The sequence below is a fragment of the Camellia sinensis genome, chromosome 4, assembly GCF_055761805.1.
Source record: "Camellia sinensis isolate YWXY chromosome 4, ASM5576180v1, whole genome shotgun sequence".
Taxonomy (NCBI): Eukaryota; Viridiplantae; Streptophyta; class Magnoliopsida; order Ericales; family Theaceae; genus Camellia; species Camellia sinensis.
In genome coordinates, this window is record NC_138964.1 from 189,267,063 (window position 1) to 189,286,742 (window position 19,680).

Below are 19,680 nucleotides of genomic sequence, written 5' to 3' on the forward strand. Positions count from 1 at the left end.
GTAAAAGGATAAGCATTATCCTTTAGGAGTATGAATCCTAGGAGGACTCTGCATGGAGAAATAAAAGTCCTACTAGGATTGTGCCACTCGAAACCTATAAAAGCTCACAAGTATCACCTTGGAGGAGGTAATTGAACACAATTCTTCCTGAGAACATAAAACTTTGTCTATTTGTCAAGCTTACTGACTTAGACATCGGAGAGGTTTCCGGCACTCACCCGCCGGCTAGCTCACGTTTGTGTTTTCAGGTGATAAAGCGACGTCATACGGAGGAGCGTGGACTTGGTCAACAGGATTATACGAGGAGAATTATTTCTTCCACGTTTGTATTTTATTTATTTATTTATTTATTTCCAGAGGCCTTTTAATCTTACACAATATTTTTTTTTTCTTATTTGAGGCTTTGTTTGTACAATTTATTACTTAGGAAGTTGTTGTTTTAAGAAGTTGATAAAAAGTCGACTTTTTAATTTTTTGACTTTTTAAAAAAAATTTAGTAAAAAGTCTAAAAATTAACTTTTTATCAAGCTCTCAAATTACTTTATTGAGGGTCCCTTGCCTCGCTGCTTAACAACACTACTTTTCTAAAAAAAAAAAAAAATTAATTTATTAATTTATTTAGATTATATCACCTCAATACTCTCTTATACATTTTAAAAAACCAATACACTATTTTTTTTTCTTCACACTTCCCAAAACGAACATGACTATCCATGTTGACGGTCTATAATATTGCCTTAAAACATTTTGGGCTTGTTTGGTTTATTTTTGGGAGAGTTATTTTTGAAAAAAATTTGAGAGAGTTGTTTTATAAATTTTTTGGGTTTGTTTGGTTGTATATTTTGAGAGAAATTTTTTTTGTAGGAGTCTGAGATGATTTGATATTTTGGAAGAATTGAGTAGATGTGTGTGAGAGAAAAAGTGATTGAGAAAGAGAGTGGAGAGAGAAAAAGTGATTGATTAATGTGTAAGAGAGAGAAGTGATTTTAAAAAAATTTTGAGAAAAATCTCAAACCAAACAATTTTTTGAAATTTTTTTCTAAAACTCATCTCTAAAACTCAAGCCAAACAATTTCATCGTTTAGTTTTTCTTTGCTGCATTTATAGAAATTTCAATTTTCCATTTTATTTATTTTGGTTATATATTTAGCATGTATAACTGAAAAAAAAAAAATCATAGAGACTCAAATTTCGGAATTCTAATCAAGCAAACAAATATATATATATTTAAAATTAGGAGATCTAAATCATTAATTTTTTGTTAGATTTATTTATTTTTAATAGATAAATGATTTTTAAATCTCTTCAATTAAAATATCTTACTTTGCCTTCATTTGGCGTGAGGTTAAAAGGCTAAAATAGTCACAAAAAAGACAAAATAAGCTAAAAACTTAATAAAATAAGATGTCATATCTAAACTTTAATCATTTTATTTTCTTTTTTTAAAAAGTTAAAAAGTCAAATTCAAACGAAATTTTTTAGCTTAGACTAAAAAAATGTAAAACTTTCCAAACGAAACCTTTTAAGATTAATTTTGTTCATGAGGTACCAAAAGTAGTTTTAAATCAACTGTTTGGTCAAGGCTTAAAAAGAAAAGCTGATCAAAAAAAGGCTTAAAAAGAAAAGAAAAACAATAGAGAAAGGCCATATATTTTGGGTCAATTAAATTAATATTATTTTATTCACCTATTTAAGTCTTGTTTGACAATATGTTATTTTAGTAATTTTTTTATATTTTACAAAAAAATATGTAAAAAAATAGAGAAAATGATATGACAACTTATAATAACTTTTTAATTTTTTGACTAAAATATATAATTGACAAACGAGACTTTAATGTCATCTTTTTATTTCAATTGAGGGATAATTTGATAATAAGTTAATTAGTAAAAAAAAAATAGACAACAAAAAAGTTTTAAAAAAAAAGAAGAAAAAGTCATACAAAAATTTTAAAGATTCATTTTTATTTTTTTACACATTTTTTCATAAAAAATAAAAAATTATTTTTAAATATTTCAATTTTTTCCACTTTATATTTTAACAAAAAATAAATAATCACTAATCTCTAAACGAATCTTAAAGGAGTGTTTGAAAATTGATTTTTCAGTGTTTTTATTTTATTTATTATTTATGTCTTATGGAAAGACATAATTTTTTTTTTTTAAATTTTATTTTATATTTTGACTTTCAAGTTTGAATTTTAATTAAAACAATTCAAAAGTCACTAGTCAACTACTCTCTCTATTAGTCCAAAAAAATCAACTAAAATACACTATTTGGCATTTTAATCATATCAACTTTCTATTTTTCTATATCATTTTTGAGAGGGAGAGTTCATAATATGGCTTTGGGCTGTGGTAGTGGCCGAGCAGAGATTGGTCCGAGCATGTTTGGGCCGAGCTGGGCTGGCCGTTCCAGGGGAAGTTTGTCGGCTGAAGTCCAGACTCGATTTGACTGAGATGATTTTCTGCCAGACCGGCTCATATTGTTTGCTTATTTAGGTCGGTGAGTAAGATTCTCCGCGAACCGACCCATCCTAGCAGGAGCTCGGTCATAAGGGAGGGCTACTAAGCTCGATCATAAGGGAGCTTAGCTAGGAGCACTGTGTGTCTCGGAAAGTAATACAGTCGTAGAAGGCTGGGGTAGCACCGTCAGGCTGTCCGTTCACGCCAACGCCATTTGGCGATTTGATTAGGTGATGTTTTGCTGAATTTGCGTTGACACGTGGGAGAGCAGGCCTACGTGTCAGAAGGCGAATAGATGCAGACGTACGCGCAGAAGGTATATAAGCATGACTGCGTCTACATGTTGAGGATGAAACATCTGCTGGTGAGAGAAACACTTGTATATTGTCTTCTCTTCTCTCTCTCTCTGAGTGTATGCTAACTTAATTGTCGGAGGGGTTTTCCGATAACACACCACCGGGTAGCTCATCTTCGTTGTGTTCGCAGGATGATCGGAAGAAGGCGCAGCTTGAACGCAAAGAGTATGAATGGTATCGAATATTCCCTCCCCGTACAACTTTATAAAAAATTTAAGAATATATTTAGATTCCCCAAACAAGTTATCAAAACAACCGTCCCTTCCAAATGGGGCCTAAAATTGTACTCCAAGCAAATGGAGGGTTGAGGGATGATGGGGGTGTTTGGTGCAGCTTTTTTAAGCCAACTTATGGCTTCTGGCTTTTAAAAAGTTATTCTGGACTGTTTGGTTAAACTTATTTCAAACAGCTTCTGATTCTAACAACTTATTTTAAGTCAAAAAAGCTGATTCTGAGAAGCTGCTCACCCCTTGCTTCTGATTATCAGCTTCTGCTGTGGACATGTTAATTCACGGTTATACTCTTAGATTTTTTTATTTTTTATTTTTTTAAAAATAGAAAAAGACTCAAATGGACTATTAAATATTATTATTATTTTTTATGAAAAATGTAGACAAATAGTGAATAATAAAAAATAAAAATTAATTGAAAAAGCTACTTCACAGCTTATTTAACAAACACTACTCAGCAACTTAAATCTATAATCCAACAGCTATACCAAACAGATTAACCGCTTCTGATTAAAGTCATAATCTATAATCTGTTAAGCTATAATCTATAATCTGTTTTAACAGCTACACCAAACACCACCGATGGATGGCCTCGATGATCAGACAAATAAAAATTGAGGAGCAAATCCATTTGTATCGAACGGCTTAGAGGCCTAGACATCACATGATGATCATGGAGGCGCGACTACAGTAATAGGAAAATTGCTTGCAATCCCCAACTAAAACACTTAGCTGTCATTCTTTACAATCTCATCATTACATTTACACCATACACCCCGAACCTAACCAAGCAAGAGATCGCACCTGAATCCCGATCATATAAAACCCTAGACATCAAAGCTGCTCACTAACCAAACCAAGCTTCAATTTTTACTGCATTTCGAGGCTTTGTCAAGCTCAAATCGAAACTACTCGTCTTCGAAAGTTCGATCAATCGATGTCGAGTATCGAATGGTCACGATCACGTAAAACGTAAGTGAAATTTCGGATATGAAATTTTGTTTAGATTGGATCGCTTTGTGTGCTCAGTTGTGCTATATATACACAAATAGTGAATAGATTTTGATGTGATTGGGAAAAAATTGTGGCCGCTGTGAATGTGTGTGTGTGTGAATTGAATAAAGGCAACATAAAACTATGGGCCTCCAATTATTCTTTTTCTATTCAATGGTAGAGCAAGCAGCAAAATTCTTTTTAAAGTTCAGTTTTTAATTTTTTTTTTTAAATTTATTTTATTTGTATAAATCATGTGTTTTAAGATGTGGGTTTGGTTTATGGATTTAGGTAGCGATTTGAAAAGTGTTGGAAAAAAATGATGAAATGTGACATTTCACGCATGTTTTACTTTTCCTTTTCAAATTTTTATCCAAATCTATGATGCAAACACAGCCTCAAGGAATGTGGGGAAGGAGGGTGTTTCCATGCATTTTGTTGATCAAATAACTTGGATTACCTGAGTGGGGTTGGGTTGGGATAGTTTGAGCACTGTCAGAGTGAGCCTATAAGCATGAGTTCCATTCCCAGTTAACATCATAGGTGATGGGACAGATTCACTAGTGTTGTGTCTGGATCATGGATTTGGAAATTGAAAGGAAAATGGAGAAAAAATTTAACTTATATTTCATATACCTTTTTCCTTTTCCTTTCCCTTTCCTTTTTGCTTTTCAAATTCTTACCTAAATCCATAATCCAAAAACATCCTAAGTGTTAAAACCTACCATCACCTACTCCACCTACTACACCTACCACCACCTACTACCACCTACTACACACCTACCACTACCACCTACTCCACTACATCTCCTATATAAGGAGCCCCTCACCATTTGTAATAAACAACATACATCAATCAATAATACATCAATTTTAACATGGTATCAGAGCAGGTTTAGAACCTAATATTTTCGCTTCACCGGCGGGCGGCAACCTCACCTTAGCCGTCCGCCGGACCTCAATCTATTCCGCTTATTTTCAACACATACCACAAACACATACCAGAAACTCTTCTTTCTTTGTTTCCTCATCTTCATCGTCACTAATTTCTTTCTCTGTGGTCTTCTCTGTCCAGAGGTAGATTGGGTAGCTAATGAACTCAGAGTGCTTCTTCACCTTCTTCATCTTCGTGGCCTCTGACGATCTCGCTATCGTGGTGCTTCGATTACATGCTCTGCAGCAACCACATGTTGGTGCTCATTCTCACAATCGGAAACAAATGTGAACAATGGTAAGGAGGTAGCTAGACAGGGGCTCATCAACCCAGTTGGCACCAACCACCTGATAAGACCTTCCCCGAGTTCAGCTCAGTTGGATTCACAGTCAAATGCTTCTCAAATGCTGCAACAACAAATAACTAGGTGTTAGACCAAACCCTTGATTTGGTCTCCTGGACCTTCTTGGTTGGGCTATTGTAAATATTTTATCATGTTGATAGTGCCATGAAAGATGTGTTATGGAACCAGTGAAACCGTGTCTTAAAGTTTGACAGCAATGTCCGAGCTTGAGATCGACTCCTTCCCAATACTCTCTCCGTAGCAGCACAGTATGGGTACCAGAGTCATCCAGATCTTTCTCTCTTCTTTCGTTTGGAGGCTTCCAGTTTGAATAAAATCTTGGAATCGATCTCCGCTGAGACACTAGGGGGAGTGGGTAGTATGATGAAAGGAGGAGACACAGCACATGGAGGAGACACACACAGCAGAGGCGGTGAACAAAATAAAATAAAATACAAACATATCACAACACTTGCTTTATTTATTTATTTATTTATTTCTTTATTTATTTCTCTTTTTCTTTCTTTATTTATTTATTTCTTTTCATTCCTTTATTTATTTGTTTGTTTGTTCATCCACCGCCCACATCCCTCACTTTCTTTAAACCCATTTTTATTTTATTATCTACTCAACATACCCATCATTTTTTTTCCCCACTACAAAATATTATACTAGCCTTCATGGATTCCACTGGCTTCCACCACTTCATTTTATTTATTATTATTATTATTATTATTTAAAAAAAAAAAAAAAAAAACACAAAATTACATTCATTCCAGTTGATTTTTCTGCATTACCACACCTACCATTCGAGTTTGCCAAACACACTTACTTTATTCATATCAGGGATTCACCCCGCTCACCATTCTACACCAAAAAAACAAAAAAAATAAAAATAAAAATAAAATAAAAATAAAATTCAAATAAACAAACAAACAAACCAAAACAAAACAACCACACCCACAGTGGGATTTTTCCTTCTCTACTCTGCCGCCTGTCTTTTCTTCTTGCCTCCGTCCTGGACGGCCCTTGCCGGTGCTGCCTCCGTGTTTCCCACTCCACTGGGCACGATCACTACTCCCTACTCCTCCACTGCAGCATATGGCGGACCTCCAAATCGGAACATAACGGTGGCCTTCCGCTTCAGCTCCTTATTTTTCGCCTTTAGCACACTTATCTCTGCTCGCGCATCCTTATACATGCGTTAGAGCAGAGCCAGTTGGGCGTTTAACTGCTGCACCTCATTTGTCCTACTCTGCAGCCGGTGCGACAAGTTTGTGACCGCCGTCATGGTCTCCACACATGACTTCAAAGTATACTGATTGGCCTCAATATCTGTTTGCACCGCCATTTTTTGCTCCACAGACCGCATCGGAAAGTTCAACGGAGCAAAACCAGAGGTGTTTGGTTGAGGTTCACTGGCCACCGCACCAGTTATTTCTCTTGTGGACTCGTTCAGGTCTGGAAAGAGGGTGAGCAGACCACAGGAAGAGGAGGTCATGTTCTGGGTAGCTGGACGGGAAGAAGAGGCCATGTTTTTGGGTTGCTGAGTGTTTCAGCGAAGCAGCGATTTCCGACTGGTACTTTCAGAGAAGGATTGGTTACAGAGTGTTTACAGAGTATTTCAGAATGCAAATGTTCGGCGGTTTCAGACTGGTTTGCACAGCCTCCGCCTCAACCTTGGTTAAATAGCCAAGGCAGACACGCTCATCATGCGTCGCTCGGCGCTCGACGACAACATGGGCGTGCCTTTTTATGGATTGGGCACGCCTTTTGAAAGATTGGGCACGCCTTTTGAGGGTGCGACTTTTTAGGGGTCCGACAAGACTCTGTAAACTGTCCCGACATTGATTCCGGTTAGCTCCTTCATGGGTCCGACAAGACTCTGTAAACTGTCCCGACATTGATTCCGGTTAGCTCCTTCATGGGTCCGACAAGACTCTGTAAACTATCCCGACATTGATTCCGGTTAGTTTCTACAAGGGTCCAGCAAGACTCCGTAAACTGTCACAACAACTGTCACAACATTGTCTGCTACAACGGTCTGACATGACCCCATAAACTGTCTTCTACATCGGTCCAACACGAGCCAGTGTCTTCTACATCGGTCTGCCATAACCATACAGTCTTCTACAACGGTCTGACACGACCATACAGTGTCTCCTATCCATTTTTTATTTTTCAGATTATTTTCTTATTTTGTTACTTTCTCCAAACTCAAGTTGGTTAGTTCCTATCCCCCTTGAGTTTGCGGGGGCTGTTAAAACCTACCATCACCTACTCCACCTACCACCACCTACTACCACCTACTACACACCTACCACTACCACCTACTCCACATACATCTCCATCACCTACTCCACCTACTACACCTACTACCACCTACTACACACCTACCACTACCACCTACTACCACCTACTCCACTACATCTCCTATATGAGGAGTCCCTCACCATTTGTAATAAACAACATACATCAATCAATAATACATCAATTTTAACACTAAGGAAGGATAACCAAAATGGATTGGTTGGAGAAATCTTGGTGGCTAAGTGACTTTTGATGGTGGAGTATCCTGTGCCCTTTGTTGCAGTTTTCCTAGCCCTGCCCTTCTAATATTCCACATTATTTTGAGTGTTTCTTGTATCAAGATTCATAATCTATATGACTCATATCATTTGTCTCTTTAATTGGGAAAGCTGCCTTGCTGTTTCTCAAATTTTCATTTGTTTGTTACCAGATACCAGGAAAGAGAGCAAGTCCCTAAATTTAACCGTAGCAAGAAAATAAGTCATGAAGAGACCCAACCAAAGCAAGTTTTGTGGTTTGCAAACTTGTTTCCAAATCTGTCGGAGAATAAAAAAGGGATATTTCTCTAACCAATGGGTAGCAAAGATTTCGCCCCAAAAAAATAAGACAAAAAATGAATTGATGTGCCAAAAATGCCTTTCTTGATATACAGTAATGACTTTGGTCCATGTTCATGGGGAGTTGCATCCCCTCGTAACTCCTCTACCTCAGATGTGCTGGCTGGCTAACCCTTCAAGGTATGTAGGGTAATTACGAAGGATGTGTGCAATCAAACCTCAGTGACCAATGGTACTAACTTTTCGAGTAGAGTTTGGGGAGCTATTTGGCAAATGTGCAGTTTTCAGTGGTCACACATGAGTTGGAGTTAGTTTGTTACTTTCCTGTTAAAAACATTTAAGGGGACAGTCTCTTGCTGTGTTGATTAGGAAACTCGCTTTCACCTCTACCCTGTATGCTACCAAGAAGGAGATAAACTGTAGACAATTTGGAAATAAATAAAGACCTAAAAGGGTTATTATGATGAAATCATATCAAATGTTAAAGGTCATTTATTCTCTAAGCAACTGTTAGAATTTATCTTCACCTACACCACTACCACCTCACCTACTCCACTAAACCTAACCCACTACACCACTACCACCTCCACTTCACCTACACCACTACCACCTCCACTTCACCTACTACACCTATATCTCCTATATAAGGAGCCTCTCACATTTGTACTAAATACACAAACAATTACAAATATATCAATCAATAATAATACATACAATTTATTCTCTCTCTCTTTCTCTATACATTATTTCTTACATGGTATCAGAGCTGGTTTAAAACCTAGTATTTTCGCTTCCCCGGCGGGCGGCAACCTCACCTTAGCCGCCCGCCGGACCTCAACCTATTCCGCTGATAAAATCAACAAAGATTTGTGCAACTGTAGTCATGTGTGAGGCTGATGGAGAAGAATTCTTCACCTCATATGACGAGACAGTCTGGAACTGGAAACACTGCAACATTCTGCTCTGGAATTCTGCAGCAGCTAGATTATAGCTTGGTTGAGTGCCAAGCTTTGGTTCTTCCACCCACTCTTGAACTTGCCCAGCAAAGTGTGAAGGTTCATGCTTGTGTTGGAGGGACTAGTGTGCGCGAAGATCAGCGCATTCTCTCTAGTGGGGTTCATGTTGTTGTTGGTACTCCTGGTCGTGTGTTTGACATGTTGCGGAGACAATCACTTCGGCCTGTTTACATCAAAATGTTTGTCTTGGATGAAGCTGATGAAATGCTGTCACGAGGTTTTTAAAAATCAGATCTATGATATTTTCCAGTTGCTGCCACCCAAAATCCAGGTTGGGGTGTTCTCAGTTGCTGCCACCCAAAATCCAGGTTGGGGTGTTCTCTGCCACAATGCCACCAGAGGCTCTTGAAATCACCAGGAAATTCATGAATAAGCCTGGAAAGAGAAAAAGCTCATGCTAGGATTTGCGAAGTGATTCGCTGCAGGAATTTTGGCTTTGGATGAAACCCTTACCATACTCCACTCATTCTCTCCAACTGTTCTAACTTTTTATTTTTATTATTATTATTATTATATCAAATAATCAATGCACTCATGTTCCCCACTAACAGTGTCCACTTTTGACCCAAACCATTTTCAATCCATCATTTCTCCTTCACCTTTTGCACCCCACTCACCGACTCTCTCTCCACTTTATCACATGGGTTTGTCCCTCTCTCTCCTCCATTTGATTTCAAAAATCACTTATTTTTATTTATTTTTTCCAAGTCACTTTTCCTCTTTTTTAAATACCCCACTTTATTTTGAAACAATCGCACTGATGTTTTTCATATAATCCATCTATAAATATTTTTTATCTATTTTCTTTCTCCCTTGTTTTCTTTCATTTTATTTTTATTTTTTCAACAAAACACTCCCAAAACAAAAACAAAAAAAAAAACAAAAACAAAAACAAAAAAAAAAAAAAAAAAAAAACAACATTTTACAAACTTGTCATTTCTTCATGCCGGGGATCAACCCCGATCAGCATTTTACACCATAAAAAATAAAAATAAAAATAAAAATAAATAAAAATAAAAAAACACAAAACAAAACAAAACACAAATCGGAACAGTGGGATTTTTTCTTCTCGCCTATTCCGCCGGTCTTTTCTTCTTGCCACCGTCTTGGGCGGCCCTTGCCAGTGTTGCCTCCGTGTTTCCCACTCCACTGGGCATGATCACTACTCCCTGCTCCTCCACTGCAGCATATGGCGGCCCTCCAAATCGGAACATAAAACTGGCCTTCCGCTTCAGCTCCTTGTTTTCCGCCTTTAGCACACTTATCTCTGCTCGCGCATCCTTATACATGCGTTGGAGCAGAGCCAGTTGGGCGTTTAACTGCTGCACCTCATTTGTCCTACTCTGCAGCCGGTTCGACAAATTTGTAACTGCAGTCATGGTTTCCACACATGACTTCAAGGTATACTGATTGGCCTCCACATCCGACTGCACCGCCATTTTTTGCTCCACCGACCGCATCGGAAAGTTCAACGGAGCAAAACCAGAGGTGTTTGGTTGAGGTTCACTGGCCACCGCACCAGTTATTTCTCTTGTGGACTCGTTCAGTTCTGGAAAGAGCGTGAGCAGACCACGGGAAGAGGAGGCCATGTTCTGGGTAGCTGGACGGGAAGAAGAGGCCATGTTGCTGAGTGTTTCAGAGACGGGTTGGTTACAGAGTATTACAGAGTTTCTTTCTCAGCAAAGGAAGAGTTGTTTTCAGAGGTTTTTCGCAGCTTTTCTCTGCCTCAGCCTCGGCATCAACCTTGGTTAAATAGCCAAGGCAGCCACGCGCATCGCGCGCTTCTTGCCACCAGCCGACAAACGGGCACGCAAGCCAAGGCGCCCACGTGCCTCGCCATCATGTCCGGCACACCTTTTGATGAATTGGGCACGCCTTTTGATGGCACGCCTTTTTATGGATTGGGCACGCCTTTTGAAAAATTGGGCACACCTTTTGAGGGTGCGACTTTTTAAGGGTCCGACAAGACTTTGTAAACTGTCCCGACATTGATTCCGGTTAGCTCCTTTATGGGTCCGACAAGACTCTGTAAACTGTCCCGACATTAATTTCGGTTAGCTCCTTTATGGGTCCGACAAGACTCTGTAAACTGTCCCGACATTGATTCCGGTTAGTTTCTACAAGGGTCCAGCAAGACTCCGTAAACTGTCACAACATTGTCTGCTACAACGGTCCGACATGACCCCATAAACTGTCCTCTACAACGTTATGACACCACCATACAGTGTCCTCTACAACGTTATGACACCACCATACAGTGTCTTCACCAACGGTCTGACACCACCATACAGTGTCTTCACCAACGGTCTGACACGACCATATAGTGTCTCCTATCCCTTTTTTTTTTTATGTATTTTCTTGTTTTGTTCCTCTCTTCAAACTCAAGTTGGTTAGTTTCTATCCTCCTTGAGTTTGCGGGGGGCTGTTAGAATTTATCTTCACCTACACCACTACCACCTCACCTACTCCACTAAACCTAACCCACTACACCACTACCACCTCCACTTCACCTACACCACTACCACCTCCACTTCACCTACTACACCTATATCTCCTATATAAGGAGCCTCTCACATTTGTACTAAATACACAAACAATTACAAATATATCAATCAATAATAATACATACAATTTATTCTCTCTCTCTTTCTCTATACATTATTTCTTACAGCAACTTTAAGAACACTCCAGAAAAACATGAGCCTTCAACAAGCATGGGTACAACGGACAAGTTGTTGGTTCTGACATCACATTAGTATAGTGGCTGTACGAGGTAGTGGCGTTGATATCTACTGAGGCATAGAGTATGGATGTCTTTGCTATTGTTTGGATTGTGGGGATCTCTCTCTCACAGACCGGTCAAGGTGTAAGTCTTCTCATGTGACCATAAAACAATCACCTAAATGAACCCTCAATTATAGCCACCAAGCTACATGGCCTCTAGATTTCGTGTGAGGGTCATGGTTAGTTGGGTCTCCCATGACTGCAACACCTACTCTGAGGGTCCCTAGCTTTGATTTTGACCTAGAATGGCATGAGAGCATTGGGGTGCTATTGGATAACCAAGTGTAAATCATCAGAGTACCATCGAAATGATCGAGCGCTGAGGGATGTCCGAATATATTGGTGCGAGTGTGAGTTTGCTTGATTGTGAGGAGGAGGCCGAACACATGTAGGAGGATTCTTGAAGATTGCCTTGGCTTGAGGCTAAGGCACTGAGTACATTATTTTCGGCCGTCACATGGCTAGTGCCCAGTGGCCTTATGTGCTTTGTGATGATATGGTGTAAGTATTGAAGAAGAACTATATAAAAGAAATGTGAAGCCTTGGAATTCTATGCTAATATGGCACCAAATCTTTTTGGTACATAACCTTTAAAACAAAACTCATTGCCAAATTTCTCTCGTAACCAATGAGATTCACCAAAATATAATGGAGCGCTGCTATGGATGTTTTAGCAGACACGGGTACAATGAATTGGACAACCATAAACATTAAAAAATTGCAATCTTTGCTTAAACAAATGGGCAAATACTTGACTATGTAAAAAGAAATGCAGTGTAGATATATAGTTATTCTCAACCGAGAACTTCCAGTCATGGTAGTGCCAAGCATAGTTAAGAATGGTTACAGAGATTTTCGAACCCCATATATTCATGATTCTCCAGTTTCTCTATCATATTTGCTATTCCCACCCCACCTGAAATTCAGAATTAAAAAGTGAGCACCTACTTGCATTTGAAAATATTGAGCACCTTGCTTATAAGACCTTGCATTTAATTAACATAAATCAAGAAAGCCCTGTACCTAAACTGATCGCGCTCACAAAGATTGTCAGAGCCAGTATGAAGATGATTATGGATGCCCTTCCAAGTATTGCTATAACCCTCCTCACTACATGCTGACCAACAAAGGCGGAAATTGTAGCAACTAAAACAAAATAAGCAGCTGCCACAGATTGTAATATAGAAAATTAGAAACTATGAGGTTATCTTGAGGTAGTTATTGGAATCGATCATCACATTGAGTTGTGCAACAGCTAAAATTGGTAATGGCTCTAATTCCAAAACCCCTGGTATCAGTAAAGTAAGGACTGATTTTCAATATTATTGTTTAATCTTATCTGTTGTTTCCACTTACCATATGGGACTGGGAAACGTTTCAGAAGGTAATATTGTACAACTGACATGGAAGACGAGAAAACCATCGCAAATGTTGATGTTGCACTTGCTACCTGGTAAAAGGGAACAACTTTGTCAAAATAAAATTTACATTATTTGTTAACTACATATGTTGAGAATATATTCAGGGTTGGTAGATTGATTGCCTGATTACTACTGATACTAATGGTGTCAAATTTTCAATCACGTGACTGGGCATTTTAATTCTGTTTGGCTACTGATTTGAGTTGCAGTTAGTTAAGTATCAGTGATTAATGTGATGCCAGGTTGAGCACTGGCGGCTGATCCAACAATCCTGGTCATTGGCAAGGTATGGATGATCTAATTTGCTTTTTTCTGCATAGCGTCATTTTTGAGTGGACACTTACTCTGCAAACTGGGAATTCAGGTTGTTGACCCAAACTCAACCTATTTTAATCTTCAATTTATGACATAGGAATCTACCAATGTTTACAAAAATAGTTTGATTGGTCTGGGTAATGGAGTTTAACATTGGAGAATTTCCTTGGTGAGAAACTCTGACGAACAAGGGAGACTGATTACTAACTTTTCATTTACAACTATGTCTTGTCTAATGTTTGGAATTTGGAGATGACAAGGGTAAGAGTGTGGGATATGTGTCCAACACCCGTACCCGATTTAGACACATGGATCCTCTAAACTTTTACGATGTCTGAAGAAAAAGAAACTCACATTTGGTAATGAAGAATCATTTCTACCTTCACATGGATGAGAGATAAAAATTCTATATTTTCACTAAATTCTAGTACAATTAATTTGCATCTTATCTAAAAAAATGTTATACAATATGTATTATATGTGTCCATGAGACATTCCCGTACCCAACTTTTGTATACATATCCCAATATCCTAAGGTTTATGAAAGTCTGACCCTTGGACACATGCCCGTACCTGAGTCCATGTAACTTAGGTTTGGAGGATCTGCATTTAACAATTTCTCTTGCATCCCAATGCTTTATTGTATCATATGGATGAGTGAGTAATAAGACATACCTGAGGAGGAATTCCCAATTCTAGGAAAAGAGGCCCCAAGATGAAGCCTCCTCCAAGCCCAAGCAATCCACCCACCATGCCAGCTATAATTCCGACGCAACTGTAAAGAAAAAGCATGTGTGCCTTCCAATTTGTGATTTCCTTTCCCTTGGATGCAATTACCCTGGTGCCTTTGTATAAGCTTATGGCTTCATAAAGCGTAACAGAGACAGCAATTGGTACCTATAAAGTATGGAACTATTAGTTTGTACAGATTTGAACATTTAGATGATTTGATATATGATCTTTAAAGCTTGCTCAGTCTGTATTTAGAATGTCTTCAGAACTTGAAGATGGCTTTTCAAGTGAAAGATGATCAAAGATATTTTATTGATGTCATGATGCTAATTTTCTGCTCACTGCTCCCAAAGTGTCAGAAGTGGGAAATTGGGTGCTCACATTAAGTTACCTCTGTATTTCTACTGTTTCAAATTCTGGGTATTTTTTCTGGGTACCTAGCAGTGTTTTTCTTGTATTATAGGTAGTCTTTTGATTGGTAATAGGCTCTTTATGTGCCAATTTATTTGAGATAGAAAATATCTGACTCCAAACTCCCAACTCCCAACTCTGTATATGTGTGTCTGTACGAGCAAGTGTGCACACACATGTGCATGCGTGCTGTTGATATCCTGAAAGAAATGTGACTGATTCACATAGGAGAGTTTACCTGTGAGGCGTTCATGATCCAGTATTTGACAGAGCAGGTTACTGTATATGTCTGCAAAGAGATTCAGATAAATATTGTGTTTAGTTAAGAGATCAAGCTACTATAGATAACAAAGCCTACCAAAAGAAACGAAGAAAAAAAATTAAAAAAGTAAAAATCATGATGACTTCAATTTTAAAAAAGGTAGACTTTCTTGTGCTACTCAATGCTACGGAGCTTCTTTGCTTACCTTCATGATCTGAACTGCGAGGAAAGCTACCCAAACGAACACTAGTAGTCCTAACTCTTTCCATTGAATGTTGTATAGCAGGGAAACCTGAATGGAGATTATGATGATTCAAACAAGAAGACGGGAAAAATTGTAATGAATGATTCTTGAAAGAGAATAACTGCAAAAACTGTTAAAACATTCATGGACTTGCCTCATCTGCTGAAGCAGCTGGACCACTGGGTAGTGGTTTGTATTCCTCTCCAGAGTCATCTGCAATTCAAGAGGTTAGCATAATCCTTTTTTGATCATCAAATTCTTTTTAGGAATGGAATGTTTCTTTGGGTATATTGCCTTGCTGCAATATCTGTTCTGTTGCAAGATTGTTGGTCTTGTAATGGAACACCTGTAGCCCCATACTACTGATGAATTGATTATTTTACTCCAACTAATTTCCTTACTTCACATGAAACAACAAACAGAAGTATAGGGGTAGTAGAGGTAAGTAAATTTCATATGTTGAGAGCTGAAACATTTATACAATTGAAACTTATTTCTGGACTGGGTTGCTTAAGTTGCCTAGTTGTTGGATTTCATTGTCTGGTGGAAGTTTGTGAGTGAGCAGGTTCCAATGTGCATTGTGGCACGGGATCCTCTATTCCCAAATTCCTGTCTCATTATCCCAATGAACTCCCAATCATAAGATCACACCTCGAGATTCACACATGATCCTATGTTTCAGTGTGTAATTTAGGACATAGGATCCTTGGTCGTGCTTTGTTTATCAAACTGGGAACACACAAATCCTAATATATTTTTGGATCTTGGATAGGATTTTGTTTATGATTCTTCTTCTTCTCCCCCTCAAGGTTATGAGAAGGTTAAATTATTTAATTGAGCATTTGTACTGTAAGCTTTATGTCATTAAGAAATTTTAAATGGTAACATAAACACAACACCTTTGTCATATCCTTGGAAATTCTATTATTTGCAATTAGTTCTTCCAAGTCCATTGTCACTGGTATATGCGTATGAACTTAATTTTAATGTTGACATGATTATCAAGGAGGGGGCCATCAAATACTCACCAACTTGTTTGGATTCCGATTCCAACTGCTTGGCTGCTTCCTGAAAGTGAAGTTCAATCTCAAACTCCCTATTCATGAAAATGTGATGAAGGAAATAAAATTGTTGAGGGTTCGCAAACAAGTAAGTCAAAACCTTACCTTGTTCATTGTCTCTTTGTTCCATGTCTCTATGCCTTTGAATAATGCTTTAGTTGATGTACCTACCACAATTAGATTTCAGTTCATTAGCTACTCTGATTGAAAGAAATTCTAATGACATTGTAAGTTGGAAGTGGTTTTGAATCTTTGTTAAGATATCAGGATAAATAGAATATTGCAAAGAGATTCAAAAAAACAAAATAAAATGTTAGACTAACCCATTACTTGGAAGTTGTTTGATTACTAGCAATATTTTTTGCTTGTATCTAGAAAGGGAGGTTCTTTGTATCGTTGTATAGGCTGGTTGGACTATTGCCATTAAAAAAGTGAGTTCAACACTCATAAAATAAAAACAAACCCCCTAATACTCGACCCATTTCCCAGTCACTCGCACTGTTCAAGTAAGTGGTGGGGTATAGTTTTGTTTTTGATGTTTTCAGAAACAAAAACGATAAACAAATTTGAAAAAAATAGGTCTTTTTCATTTTTGTGTGACAAATTTGCATACTTTTTTTTTGGTTTTTCCTAAAAATGGTTTGTTGTCTTTCTTTTTTCTCTCTGAAAACAGTTTACGAAAGGGTTTTCCAAACAAATTTTTTTTTTTTTTTTCCTGTAAATATAAGAATAGAAAATGAAAACACAATCAAATAGGACCGAAGATTTCTGAAAAATCATTTATGTTTATGGAATCTGAAAACACAAGGTTGCCCAATAAATGACGTCTCTCTCCCTTTGAGTTTGAAGGAGAAGAATGACACATTTAGAGATAGAAAGTGCATAAACATGGTGATCTTACTTTCATATAGTTTCATTAATCATTGGACAAACATGTAAAGAGGTTGACAGTTTGATATAATATAGTAATTTGTACCTATGAAAAGGATGATGAGCAGAACAGTGACCATCCAATCAGCAAATATAACATTGAAGGCAACTCCAATGCTGATACCCAGCATGAGCATGGGTTGAAAGAGCATTGCTAGGTCATAATCTATGAGGGGCATGTCTAGTGTTGGGTGTCTAAGTCTCAGATTGTAGTACACTGTTGATCCTGCTGCACCCATGATCATACCTGTGATCCAAAAGTATTCATGAACTGTTTAGATTGAATTTTAGGAATCACGTGTCATAAAATTAAATGCCTCCACAAAAATAAAAGTTAATATATTCTATATTGGACTTCATCCTAGCTTTATGAAATACAGTGCTACAGAGCCAGAAGAAGTAATCCAGCTCTGTGTAATTTCGTTTTCAGAAAATGTTTTATGAAAAATACTGACTAGTTTGGTGAAAATAAACACCAAAAAGATGTTTTTGAATTTTTGAAAACTGTTTTTGCACTGAAAGAAAACAACATGAAAATGACGAGTGTTATTGAAATTTTCATTATTTTTTTAATTTAACCAAACTAGTTTTACAAACGAAACCAACCAGACTGATTGGGCTACATTTTTTTTTAACAGACACCATATATAGATGAATGTATTTTTATTCATGCTAACCCTTATTTACAGAAAATGTGAATAATACATGTGTGCATACATGTGTGTGTATATATATAGCTGAGTTAAAAAGTAGTTGAAAAACTCACAAAGTAGTTCAAAATGTATAGGGATGTTCAAGTCGTGCAATTATATATTTTTTAGTAATTTATTTTGTGGTTTAGCATTCTTTCTAGATTTTCAACCAAATTTAGCAGTTACAGACATTTCGAAATGGCTGTGGAAGACTTGGGGTCAAAGCCAATGATCAAAGAAAGCATTGGAACAAAAATTCCACCACCTCCAACGCCACCAACACTCCCCAAAGCTGCACCTAAGAATCCAACCACCGATCCTACCACTAGTCTCCAGCCAAACTCCATCTCCTGCTCAACAAAAAGAATTCATATACTAAAATATCATACCAACACTATATTATATATACATAATCAAAGTAAGTGCGAACGACTCAAAGTAATTTCACTTTCATGGAAATGCATTTCGGAGCAAATGAGAGTTGTCTCATGCCACAACTTACAATTTCACCTCCATGAAAGTGCAATTATTTAGAGCTGTTTTCATTGATTAGAATGAAAATCTAGTAGAGTAGACAGGGGGATAAAGAGTATATAGCTAACCGGCCAAACATGTTCATAAGAAGATTTTGCATTCTGCCAGAAGAAATGAATCAGCCTGAGCCCAAATCTGCTTCTCATTTCTTCCTCAGAGAAATGCTGAGGCCGATGATCCGTTGATGATTTGAGGAGTCTCTCCGCATTACCTACGTCACTCACTGTGAAGAGGCACCAACAAACCACCCATGCTGCCACTGTTGCTGCCACAGCCTTGGCTCTCTGGTTCACCTTTGTTGAAGCCATATACATGTATGTATTTCTTGATGACTTTTAGATAGTGAGAGCTCTACTTTTATGTGTGTGTATGTTTTCTCTTTCAGTATATGTAGGTTTCGTGTCCTTCCTCTTTTATATCCTTCTTTCACTAGCATGCAAGTGGAGAGAGAGGATACAATTTATTTTTTATTTGATTTTTAATGGAGTAAACTTGGTAAAGAAGCCTCGAGTTTTATAGTGAACTGACCTTGGATCTGTTTATTATTATTAGAAGTTTAGGTTACAGAGAACGGATTACGAAACAGATACAAAGAGATAGGTCAGGTGGTCCGTTGTGTATAAATCTAATCCTATTTATTTGTGTTTGTTGTGTGAAAATCTTCTTGCACAGCTCTGCAATTTTGTTTTCCCTTTTAGGCTTTGTTTGATTAGAGAAAAAAAAAAAAAAAATAGTAAGTGAAGTGAATGATAAGAATTGATAAAGAATATATATATATATATATATGTATTTTGCAAGCGTTTGATTAGAATGAAACTTTGCTAGAAAATAAGAGAATTTTGAAAATTTAATTGTAAGTAACCCTTGTATATAGACCAATTTAATTATCTATATTTTTATTTTTGGTGTTTTTCTGCATGAAAGTTACAAAATTAATTACCATACTAATACGTGTTGTACAGAAAAAAATATTATTATTTTTTAATTTATCAAACTTAGCCTTGGATATTAAGAAAGAAAAATAGTGTTATGGTTAGAGAGGACATCCTGGATTATCATAATTCTAAATCTGTGAGTACTGCCTACTGGT

The 19,680-nt window shown here is 37.4% G+C and overlaps 1 protein-coding gene and 1 long non-coding RNA gene across 7 annotated transcripts; one reads left to right on the forward strand and one right to left on the reverse strand.

Annotated features, from left to right (window-relative positions):
• The first annotated feature begins 3,642 nt into the window (after positions 1-3,642).
• LOC114256025 (uncharacterized) lies at positions 3,643-19,249 on the forward strand. Of its 3 annotated transcripts, none has more exons than XR_003627042.2 (5): positions 3,643-4,023; positions 5,120-13,695; positions 15,413-15,600; positions 16,380-16,522; positions 18,748-19,249. It is a non-coding gene; the product is annotated as an uncharacterized LOC114256025 (long non-coding RNA). The 3 variants fall into 3 exon arrangements; XR_014365446.1 differs by having other exon boundaries at positions 3,644-4,023; positions 15,416-15,600; XR_003627041.2 differs by having other exon boundaries at positions 3,658-4,023; positions 13,652-13,695; positions 15,416-15,600.
• Positions 12,594-18,904, reverse strand: LOC114256024 (sulfite exporter TauE/SafE family protein 3). 4 transcript variants are annotated; one of them, XM_082922602.1, is made up of 12 exons: positions 18,659-18,904; positions 18,322-18,406; positions 17,411-17,611; positions 16,540-16,601; positions 16,402-16,441; positions 15,528-15,586; positions 15,335-15,421; positions 15,106-15,156; positions 14,400-14,499; positions 13,345-13,438; positions 13,012-13,152; positions 12,594-12,904 (listed from the first exon to the last, which is right to left on the reverse strand). In XM_082922602.1, exons 1-12 carry the CDS (start codon positions 18,902-18,904, stop codon positions 12,859-12,861), a joined length of 1,212 nt encoding a protein of 403 aa, XP_082778728.1. In that variant the 3' UTR covers positions 12,594-12,858. The 4 variants fall into 4 exon arrangements, with proteins under 4 accessions (XP_082778728.1, XP_028051383.2, XP_028051384.2 ...); XM_028195582.2 differs by having other exon boundaries at positions 14,400-14,621; XM_028195583.2 differs by having other exon boundaries at positions 18,247-18,406.
• Positions 19,250-19,680: the final 431 nt, after the last annotated feature.